Source organism: Oncorhynchus tshawytscha, linkage group LG18 (genome assembly GCF_018296145.1).
Source record: "Oncorhynchus tshawytscha isolate Ot180627B linkage group LG18, Otsh_v2.0, whole genome shotgun sequence".
NCBI classification, from domain to species: domain Eukaryota; kingdom Metazoa; phylum Chordata; class Actinopteri; order Salmoniformes; family Salmonidae; genus Oncorhynchus; species Oncorhynchus tshawytscha.
The window spans coordinates 21721316-21733202 of record NC_056446.1 but is presented as its reverse complement, the minus strand read 5'-3'; the positions used below and the strand labels follow the sequence as shown (position 1 = coordinate 21733202).

The 11887-nt window shown below is 42.5% G+C and overlaps 1 protein-coding gene across 4 annotated transcripts; it reads right to left on the bottom strand.

Annotated features, from left to right (window-relative positions):
• Positions 1 to 2553: 2553 nt before the first annotated feature.
• LOC112217698 (phospholipase ABHD3) lies at positions 2554 to 10648 on the bottom strand. Of its 4 annotated transcripts, none has more exons than XM_024378160.2 (10): positions 10032 to 10648; positions 9712 to 9838; positions 9011 to 9171; positions 8680 to 8862; positions 8407 to 8452; positions 8068 to 8180; positions 7716 to 7889; positions 7506 to 7554; positions 7223 to 7388; positions 2554 to 5058 (listed from the first exon to the last, which is right to left on the bottom strand). In XM_024378160.2, the coding sequence occupies exons 2-10, from the start codon at positions 9829 to 9831 to the stop codon at positions 4853 to 4855; spliced, it is 1218 nt and encodes a 405-aa protein (XP_024233928.1). In that variant the 5' UTR covers positions 9832 to 9838; positions 10032 to 10648; the 3' UTR covers positions 2554 to 4852. The 4 variants fall into 4 exon arrangements, with proteins under 4 accessions (XP_024233928.1, XP_042156764.1, XP_024233927.1 ...); XM_042300830.1 differs by having other exon boundaries at positions 10445 to 10648; XM_024378159.2 differs by having other exon boundaries at positions 9712 to 10648.
• Positions 10649 to 11887: the final 1239 nt, after the last annotated feature.

The following is an 11887-nucleotide window of genomic DNA, read 5'->3' as shown; positions in this document are numbered from 1 at the left end:
ATTATTCAGCCCCCTTAAGTTAATACTTTGTAGCGCCACCTTTTGCTGCGATTACAGCTGTAAGTCGCTTGGGGTATGTCTCTATCAGTTTTGCACATCGAGAGACTGACATTTTTTCCCATTCCTCCTTGCAAAACAGCTCGAGCTCAGTGAGGTTGGATGGAGAGCATTTGTGAACAGCAGTTTTCAGTTCTTTCCACAGATTCTCGATTGGATTCAGGTCTGGACTTTGACTTGGCCATTCTAACACCTGGATATGTTTATTTTTGAACCATTCCATTGTAGATTTTGCTTTATGTTTTGGATCATTGTCTTGTTGGAAGACAAATCTCCATCCCAGTCTCAGGTCTGTTGCAGACTCCATCAGGTTTTCTTCCAGAATGGTCCTGTATTTGGCTCCATCCCTCTTCCCATCAATTTTAACCATCTTCCCTGTCCCTGCTGAAGAAAAGCAGGCCCAAACCATGATGCTGCCACCACCATGTTTGACAGTGGGGATAGTGTGTTCAGGGTGATGAGCTGTGTTGCTTTTACGCCAAACATAACGTTTTGCATTGTTGCCAAAAAGTTCAATTTTGGTTTCATCTGACCAGAGCACCTTCTTCCACATGTTTGGTGTGTCTCCCAGGTGGCTTGTGGCAAACTTTAAACAACACTTTTTATGGATATCTTTAAGAAATGGCTTTCTTCTTGCCACTCTTCCATAAAGGCCAGATTTGTGCAATATACGACTGATTGTTGTCCTATGGACAGAGTCTCCCAACTCAGCTGTAGATCTCTGCAGTTCATCCAGAGTGATCATGGGCCTCTTGGCTGCATCTCTGATCAGTCTTCTCCTTGTATGAGCTGAAAGTTTAGAGGGACGGCCAGGTCTTGTAGGTTTGCAGTGGTCTGATACTCCTTCCATTTCAATATTATCGCTTGCACAGTGCTCCTTGGGATGTTTAAAGCTTGGGAAATCTTTTTGTATCCAAATCCGGCTTTAAACTTCTTCACAACAGTATCTCGGACCTGCCTGGTGTGTTCCTTGTTCTTCATGATGCTCTCTGCGCTTTTAACGGACCTCTGACACTATCACAGTGCAGGTGCATTTATACGGAGACTTGATTACACACAGGTGGATTGCATTTATCATCATTAGTCATTTAGGTCAACATTGGATCATTCAGAGATCCTCACTGAACTTCTGGAGAGAGTTTGCTGCACTGAAAGTAAAGGGGCTGAATAATTTTGCACGCCCAATTTTTCAGTTTTTGATTTGTTAAAAAAGTTTGAAATATCCAATAAATGTCGTTCCACTTCATGATTGTGTCCCACTTGTTGTTGATTCTTCACAAAAAAATACAGTTTTATATCTTTATGTTTGAAGCCTGAAATGTGGCAAAAGGTCGCAAAGTTCAAGGGGGCCGAATACTTTCGCAAGGCACTGTATAACTTTCACAGTAAAGAAATAGAGCCGGTATGATGCAAAACGCACCCTTATGTGATGCAAAATGCATCATACCAGCTGTATTTCTGTATTTTGAAAGTTATACATCTTGAAAACTTGATTGCTGACAGGTAAAACATTTAAGGACTATATCAACAATGGACTAATGAAACAAATATCAAAAGATATGGAAAGATGTTTGTTTCCAAATTCGACCTTTAAAGCTAATTTCTTGCAATTCTACACATTTTACCAATGCCTATGACCTGTTCTAATGCTATCTGGGAGATCCCTGACCTCCAGGGACTTTTTATTTAATTAATAAATGTCCCCCATCCCCCGTGGAAACCTATGGTGTGTAGTATATTATTCTACAGTATACCACTGTACAGTTTACTATACAATTCTATAGTAAGCACTGTACTGTCCTAGAGTAAATTGCTTTTTCATGTGTGCTAAAACAGAGATTAATACCCACATTGTATTAGCACTAAAATGTGTCATAGCAGGTTTTAAAGATGGGAGTGATAGAAAAGAGTCAAAGTTAGGGAAAACCATAACAGCACATTACGAAAAACACCACAAGTGACTTTCAACCACCAGTTTCAACTAGCAGAAATGTGCGTTTATCGTACAATAAACAGATTAGATTTATGCCGAGGGGAAAACAAGAGGTGGGAAAATCTCCCCCTACTTTATCAGGTGCTGTTTCCACACAAAGCCACCGGGCAGCCATTGGATCTTTTCCAGCCCAGCATCATTAAAGTCATCTAAACGAGGCTGAAGGGTTCACATTGTGACTGGGGATTTTTATTGTCTTAAGTTAATTATTGATACCCATCCTGTTAATCAATTTCTACGTGTAACTACATTAATGACCTGAGTATGGCGCCAAGATGAGAGGTTTAGACCTGGAACACCAACAATAACTGTTATTAGTTTTACCACTGAGATCAACACAGTGGTATAATAAAGACAACCAAACAAACTAAGGTGAATTGCTGCTCTCATTTGAGATAATTACAGCAGTGATTAAGATAAAGTCAGATATGTCTAGGAAATTAATAATTAACATCCTCTTTACCTGGGAAAGCCCCTTATAACTGAATATCGACAGAAATAACAACTGTTTGTGTTTTTATTAAGGAATACAGATCAAATATTTAAATTAGTGGCATGGTAACAACAGAAAAGAACAATGGAAGGTCACAAAAAAGTTACAATAGATTATTATTGCAATCATATTATCATTGCAGTGCAGCAGGTATAGTGGTGTGTTGGGCCTTCCCCCCAAGGTCCAGGCAGTCTTGTCCCAGCGGCTGTTATTACTGAGTAATAACACATGTATAAGAGTTAATAGGGTGGTGATGGGAGAGGAGGGTACTGCTGGTGATCGTCATGGCAGCGTCATAAAAACAACATTACACCATCTTCCTGTTTTACCGTAACTACTTTAGTCAGTGACTCAGTGCAAGATAGACAAACACAGACATAGTTGATCCATTGTCATGACACACATTGTGCAATATTACCAATAACTGTTACATAACCACAAGACATTCTGTATAGTATAGTCCATAATCATAAAACAGATTTACTCAAACTTTTACAATTGTGTGCAAATTTCAAACAAGTCAAAGCGTGAGACAATTGTCCAGAACTAAGAAATAAAGTCAAACGTGAGCTTTCCCTAGGTTTAAACCACTGAGTTGTCACTCACCCTTGTACCCACACTGAATTAAATAGTTTAGTCCTTGGGAAAGGTCAGAGCTTACACGGCATCTTAAATTTGATTATAATTTAGACAATCTCAGAGCTTTATGTGTGCATCCTCAGTTTAAAAAAATACTGCAAATCAAATAAACAACCAAAAATCACAAGAATAATTATCAAACATAGGCTGTATTTAAAATAGCATAGCTAGTATAGTGGTACTGGTCCAAATGAAACAATCGGGGATTTTACACTTGTATTTGTAAACTAAGAGAGGAAAGCCAGCAGACATTTCTGATAACAATTTGCTCTCCTTTACTTTAGCATGTCTAGCCTAATGTGTACAGTACTTTATAGGCAAATAAAGATATAGATTTTATGATTCTGTGTCAAATCATGCGCATGAACGTATACAGGACTAAGCTATGTTGTGGAATGTGTGGCAAATCCCAGATTGTTTTGAAATGGAATTGTGAAAAACTTCATCATAGACCTCCCAACTTGGGTTTGGATGTTGCAAGAAAGTCAAAAACAATCTCCAACACTTTTGATGATAAAAATACTACTTTGTCAAACACACTGTTCGGGCTGAGATACGACCAACGGTAAGGCAAGTCTTAGATAGCTTGCATTTGATACATTCTCCGATATAGCCTTTACACAGATACGTAATACATACTGTGTATATTTTATAACAACATTCCTTCATGTTCAAAATATTTTATCTGTCCTCTTTGTGGTGGAATCAGATGAGGTCAAAATTCAATTTCAGTTCAGTCAAATCTGGATGTGAATCAAAATTCCAATTCAATGAAAAAAATCCTAATTGAAAATAAATTGCATTTCCACTTAACTGAAATTTCAATGATCTCCTAAATTTAAATTTACTTGACCAACATGATAAAGTATTAACTGCAGTACATAGACATTTCCATGTATTTTATTGTGTATGCTAACCACTATTACAATCACATAACCATATATATATATATATATATATATGAGAATAAAACCCAAGTTGCTTAAAAACAAGATTAAAATAAACTTTTCATTCAAGTTTTTCCAGTATTTGTGTGTTGTGTGATAAGCTAAGTATATTCTTCTAACATAATCCGTTGCTTTAGTCATAATTAAACATCAGTTCAAGGGGAAATATTTTAAATTAACGTTTCCCTTTCTTGTCTTTTTGAAGACTGAATGCGAGTGATCTATTCATGTCCTTGTTTACATCGTCTAAGCCAATGTGATTTATTATGACAGGAAATAGTAAGGGTGAAATTCAAAAAGTCAAATAGGGGGGGTGCTTATATTTGTCTTGTTTCACACATGTACAAGTGTGTAACCTGTACAGTGTGTGGTGAATGGATGTGTCATTTTGCATATCCCATTCACCCCGAGACACCGTCGGAGAGTAGGGTGACGGCTTGTGTGCCAGATTAATTTCAACAGTAAGTCATTTGAAACACTAAACTTATGAAGAGTTACCGGGTTTAAGACCAGATATTCTCATTCTGTGTGTAGTAATATAAGGCATCCGTCTGTAAGTCCCTACCTACATGATGTCAGAGTGTCTATTGCATTAAGCTCTGTCTGATTGGTCGACGGATAAGCACCTGAGATGAAAAAGAAGAGAGGGTGGTAATGCCGGTGAAGTTAATCGGTCAGTCCCAGAACAATCAGGACCGAATCACATGACCAGGGTGTCTGAGGTCAATCCAGAAGCTCTTCCTTGATGCTGCAGGCCCCTTTGAGGTCCCCTGGGTGATCGAAGGCTGCCTGAATGAACTGGCCGAACAGGCGGTCCATGTAGCCCTCCCCACGCGGGTAAAGGCCCTCCAGGTAGCCTATATGTCCGCCGTGGGACGTCACCAACAGCGCTACGTTAGGCAGGCGCTTGGCTAGGGCCACCGGGAGAGCTGAAGAGAGAGAAGAGAAAGGGAGTGAGACAGCAGGAGGAGAATTTCAGTTTGAAGCATTTAGATGAAGACCAACAATTGATCACACACACACACACACACCAGTCAAAAGTTTGGACACAGCCTACTCATATTCAAGGGTTTTTCTTACATTTGTACTACTTTCTACTTTGTAGAATGATAGTGAAGACATCAAAACTATTAAATAAACATGTGGAATCATCATGTAGTAACCAAAAATATATATATTTGAGATTCTTCAAATTAGCCACCATTTGCATTGATGACAGCTTTGCAATCTTGGCATTCTCTCAACCAGCTTCAACTGGAATGCTTTTCCAACAGTCTTGAAGGAGTTGCCACATATGGCTGTGGTAGCCATGCTGGTTAAGTGTGCCTTGAATTCTAAATAAATCACAAACAGTGTCACCAGCAAAGCACCCCTGCACCTCCTCCTCCATGCTTCACGGTGGGAACCATACATGCGGAGATCATCCATTTACAAACTCTGCATCTCACAAAGACACGGTGGTTGAAACCAAAAATCTCAAATATGGACTCCAGACCAAAGGACAGAATTCCACCTTCTACCATTGCTTGTGTTTCTTGGCCCAATCAAGTTTGTTCTTATTAGTGTCTTTTAGTAGTGGCTTCTTTGCAGCAATTTGACCATGAAGGCCTGATTCACGCAGCCCCCTTTGAACAGTTGATGTTGAGATGTGTCTGTTACTTGAACGCTGTGAAGCATTTATTTGGGCTGCAATCTGAGGTACAGTTAACTCTAATGAACTTATAATCCGCAGCAGCAGAGGTAATCTGGTCTTCCTTTCCTGTGGCGGTCCTCATGAGAGCCGTTTCATCATAGCACTTGATGGTTTTTACGACTGCACTTGAAGACACTTTCAAAGTTCTTGAAATGTTCCAGATTGACTGGCCTTCATGTCTTAAAAGTAATGATGGACTGTCGTTTCTCTTTGCTTTTTTGAGCTGTTCTTGACATCATTTCTATACCATAAGCCGCCGTACATCCAATCGGCCTCACAACCGCAGACCACGTGTATGGCGTTGTGTGGGCGAGCGGTTTGCTGATATCAACGTTGTGAAAAGAGTGCCCCATGGTGGCGGGGGGTTATGGTATGGGCAGACATAAAGGTACGGACAACGAACACAATTGCATTTTATCAATGGCAATTTGAATGCACAGAAATACTGTGATGAGATTTCTTTTAAGGTATCTGTGACTAACAGATGCATATCTGTATTCTCAGTCCTGTGAAATCCATCAATTAAGGCCTAATGACTTTATATCAATTGACTGATTTCCCCATATGAACTGTAGCTCAGTAAAATTGAATAAATTGTTGAATGTTGTGATTATGTATTTGTTCAGTATATACACTACATGACCAAAAGTATGCGGACACTTACTCATTCAGTCACAAAAGCATTAGTGAGGTCGGGCACTGATGTTGGGTGATTAGGCCTGGCTCGCAGTCGGAATTCCAATTCATCCCAAAGGTGTTCGATGGGGTTGAGGTCAGGGCTCTGTGGAGGCCAGTCAAGTTCTTTCACACTGATCTTGACAAATAATTTCTGTATGGAACTCGCTTTGTGCACGGGAAAACTCATTTCATGAAGCTCCTAACAAACAGCTCATGCTGACATTGCTTCCAGAGGTAGTGAGTGTTGTAACCGAGGACAGAAGATTTTTACACACTACGCGCTTCAGCACTTGGCGGTCCCGTTCTGTGAGCTTGTGTGGCCTACCACTTTGCGGCTGAGCCGTTGTTGCTCCTAGACGTTTCCACTACACAATAACAGCACTTACAGTTGACCGGGGCAGCTCTAGCAGGGCAGAAATTTTACAAACTGACTTATTGGAAAGGTGGCATCCTATGGCGGTACCACGTTGAAAGTCACTGAGCTCTTCAGTAAGGCCATTCTACTGCCAATGTTTGTCTATGGAGATTGCAAGGTTGTGTTCTCGATTTTATACACCTGTCAGTAACGGGTGTGGCTGAAATAGCCAAATCCACTCATTTGAAGGGGTGTCCACATACTTTTGTATATATGATAAACTTTGAGGGTTGCTTCCAAAATCTAATTAAGAACCATCTATACCCCAGGCCCAATCCTGTCTCCCTCTGACCCAGGCAGTACCCACCATGTTTGGGGGAGAAGGGGTCATCGGCCGCATTGAGGCAGAGAATGGGCACTGTCGTCCTGGGAAGCTTGTAGTTTGGGCTGGCCTCCTGGTAGTAGTCCAGACAGGACTTATAGCCAAACAAGACTGACGTGTAGCGCTCGTCAAACTCCCGGATAGTACGTGCCTGAGAGGGTAAACACACAGGAGCGTAGGGAGAGTTAGGGCACCGGCGCACAACTAATACACTCATTCTACACACAATGATATGGAACCTCATAAACCATATGAAACTGGTTCTTACCTTTAGTACATGGTCCACATCCACCACAGTCTCCAACATCTTCCTGTGTCTGAGAGAAAGCGAGAGACAGACATATATTTGGGTTGTAATCACACAAAGGCTAGTAATGACAGGTCTTGTTTCATTTTGAAAGGCCAATAACCATGGCAACAACATTCACAGCAACACGTACATGGATAGCACAACAACTAGACGACAAGTCAGTCTTACCTGTTAATGGCTTGGCACAGGTTGCTGGCGAGGTGTCGGTTGAAGATCAGGCGGTTGATTGGTTGTTCCAGCGAGGCACAGGACTCCAGGGTGTCCCAGCTGACAGACATTGTGAGGCCGGCAACAAGCCCTGCCTCACTACCCTTACGAGCCAGGTAGTTCAACAAGAGCATGCTGTGATACAGTCAGGAATAGGAGGGGTGAGGGAGAAGACAGGAGAAGCGGTAGAGAAAGACAAGAGAAGGATAGAAGATGGGGGACAGAAGAGTGTATAGAGAGGGAGAAAAAAACGATATGAACAGACTTAAGCAGTTATAACCTCTATGCATTTTCTTCCTTTCTAAGCACTTACCCTCCCAGAGACACGCCGGTGCCCAGCAGAGGGGCTTGTGGGAAGAGTTCCCTGACATGGAGGACCACTCGCTCCAGGTCCGAGGTGTCCGCCGCACAGAAGGTCATTGGGGTCTGGGGGAGAGGGGGGGTAGGTTACTGGGGCAGGACTAGGATCATCAGTCTACTGGGAGAGAAGACATGGGCTGACATGTGGATGAGACTACGAGTCTGAAGCACTGCACAGACCTTATGTTACATTATTGATGTTTGTGTGCAATGTAACCTTTGAACAGAAGTATAATGTCTTATCAAACTGCTTGCAAAATAGTGCACTTAAAAAGGCATTCCCTAAATTTACCAGTAGTTCTTCTCCTCCAAACCCTCTATTGTTGAAGACTACACATCTGGGGAAACAGAGAGACAAAGATCTAATCTCAGATTCCAAACCTCAGCACAGTGACAAAGAGCCCATGTCGGTGTTTCTCAACTCCAGATGACAGTCAAGCTACCATACTGCACTGTAAAACCAATCTAGTCCAATCCAGAACCAACAAGAATGTATTTGAGATTAAACCAAGGATTCCATATAGCATGACAGGTAAAGTGAATGGTCATGGCCTCTCAGGCTGACCTGTATCCGCGGCGGGTGGCTTGGCAGACGGCGTGGAGGACGTAGGTCTGACGACTGTTCCCTGTGAGGCCCGGCAGGATGAGCACTGTGGGACGAGAGTAGCATTCTGGGTAGGCAGCGCTGTCCCCGTTATCTACCCAGTCCAGAGAGATCTGACCTCCGTCAGCCGTCCTGATCAACTCACTGAGGATAGTGGAGGAGACAGGAGGGTTAGTCTTTTAACTGAATACCGTTTCAAATGGTATACAGTAGGTTGGCCCAATATGCAGATGACTAGAGAGGTTATGGGTAGAGAGGAAGGAAGGAAGTTGTGGGTTCTGGGTTGTTTTACTTCCTGTAGTCGACCTGGGGGCTGGACTTGATGAGCACTCTGACCAGTGTCTGCAGCCGGCCTCCCCAGCACCAGGGAGTAGGGCTGAAGGGCTCAGCCACCACGGGACAGTGCCTCTGTAGGAACACACGGAATGCATCGCTACACACCAGGACTGGTGTCTGAGGGTGAGAGAGAGGACATGGGTATGTGAGCATGTGTGTGTTTAAGCAAAAGGTACTAATCAAAGATGTGTACAGGAGTAAGTGAGAGAGAGACAGAGGGAGAATGAAAGAGAAGATGGAAATGGGTGAAAACAGTGTGGAATAAGCAGAGACAACCAAACAGATAATCACACACTGTGGGACATATATTCTGCGAGATGTAGTGGTTGGGCAATGGAACAACATCTGCATATGAGTAAAAGGTGCTGAGGAACAGTGGATGAAAGCATATCTTACAGGGTGCAGGCCTAATTTATATCCGATAGCGGTATCAAGTCCAATATCTATACAATATTGGGTGCTAACTTATTTGGTTCTTACAACCTGGTCTAAAAACTAAGGTGAGGGATGGACATAATGCAAGTGCCTGCAGATAGAGTTATGAAGCACTCAAGAGTAAAATACTAGAGGTTAAATGAGACGGAGCTCAAATGCACATGCTCTCAAAGCCAGAAGACAGTACCCCGAAGGCAGCTAGTCTCTGGCCGAGCGACTGACCTGGCCCTCACGGCCCCAGAGGTAGTACAGGGCAGCGGTGATGGTGGCGAGGACCACCGTGTAGGGTCTGTAGATGTTCTCCAAACACACTTTCCATAGGTCGGAGTGAGACAGCAGCATGACAGTGCTGTGATGACACACGAATGCAAACACACTCGTCAGGGGGTATTTGCGGAGGCAGAATGTCAACGTACAGAGGTCCGAGGGCGTTTAGACTCTTACTAGCTACAGAGTGCCTATTAATAAAGAGTTAAGCCTAGTAAAAAAATATATATATCAAACCGAAACGTTGTCACAGCAGTTACAGAACAGATACGTACTGTTTCTTATCAATGAGATGCCCTTCAGGTTACAACGTAACCGGGTCCGCGTTTTAGCAGCTTGTGACAGAAGGTCAACAATGTTTCAAGCGTCAATCAAAAGTGGGGAAGTTAGGTGGAGATTCTCAAACACTGACAGCCTACTGACTGCAAAAAAATGTTGAAACAAAGTAGCAACTCTGGCCTGCTTTGGCAAGATGATCCTGGGAGAAAACCTCGTCGGTATAGCCTACATCCAGAGAAACTCGCTCACTACTCCCAGTAAACGCAAATCGTGGACGAATACACAAAAAAAAACATTAAACGATAACAATAACATATAAGTCAGTCGGCGTCACAGAAACAGTTACATAGCCTAGCTAGCTAATGTCACTAGGGCACCCTCCAAGTAATACAGCTGTCCGTAAACCTGCCTTGACAAGAAACATCTAAAGATGCGCCTTTCGGGTGTTATCTTCTCCTCTATTCGTGTCAAACTTGGTAATTCTGCAACGAATTCGTTTTAATTGAAATTGAATCAATCGAATAAAAAGCAACAACTCAGTTCCGGGTCGGAACCGTTATTATATTTCTCTGCCCTTGTCGACTCATCCGTTCTTCTTCTTTGGAATTATGTTGCAGCTCAGCAGTTAGCTAGATAATGCAATATCTCCAACTGTTGGGCTGGGGTGGGATGGGGATTGAGAGACAGGCCTTTTCTCAATTAGACTACTCAACTTCTGCGCTTTCTCTCCTCAGTCCTCTCTCGCCTCCTTTTGAAAAAGGTCCAAGATAATTGAAGAGAGGAGGCGATTGGGACGAGAGGTTGGAAATGGCAGCGAGTAGTGAGGACGGAATGGAGGAAAAGTTAGTGAAGCAACAGCTGTGCTGGATTGAGAACAATATGGGTGTCAGTGTTGATGGTATGGAGCGGTAGGATGAGGTTCAAGGACGTGAATGGTCGGTAGTTGAAAAACAGGAAGAAGAGAGATCATGATACAGAAAGCATTGGCGCATCTAGTAAAGAAAGCATAAGGGTCAAGGTAGGAAGCAAGAGTAATGATGTGTTGGTGGAAAGTGGTGATAGTGTTTGACGAGACAAGAGGGCCTCACTTACACCTTATCTGACTAACTAATGTCGTAGAGAAATGTGGGTGAAGTGAAATTAGCTTGGTTCATTGGAAATGGTAGAGTGTTAATATTGTGTGGTAGCCAGGCTCAGCAAGAGAAGAATCTGAAAATGGAAAATGGGAAGGTGATTAAAAGCCATGTTCCTGGTGCATATGCTAGATTGAGGAGAGTCATCACTGGGGTCTCAATATCTATGTCCACAGATGATATTGAAGAAAATGTGAAGGGAGGCAGAGTGATTGAGGCCAAAAGATTGATCAGTAGGAAAGAGGGTAAAATAATTGAAAGCTTATTAGTGATGTTGAGGTCTGAGAAAGTCAGATAGGATTCCTTAGTTGCAATGGTATATAATTTGTCCCATATGCACTGCAGTGTTTTAAATGCCAAAGAATGGGACATGTAGCTACTCAGTGTAAAGGAAAGAAAAGATGTGTGAAGGAGCGCATGATTACAGTGAATGTGGGAGCAATGTGAAGGTTAAATGCTGAATTGTGGGGGAGAACACTGCAGCATTTGGTGGATGCCAGGTACAGAGAGAGGCTAGAGGTTCAGCGATATAGGATCAGTCATGATGTATCATATGCAGATGCCGTAAAACAGATTGTTAGAAATACAGTGTGGACTGATGGAGCTTACATGGATGTACCTGTAGTAAGTAGACCTACTGTCGGGGCTGGTGCTTCTGGGTGAAATTAGCAATTAATTTGGTTTAGAATTTTATTTTCATGGTAGTACAGAATTGAGAA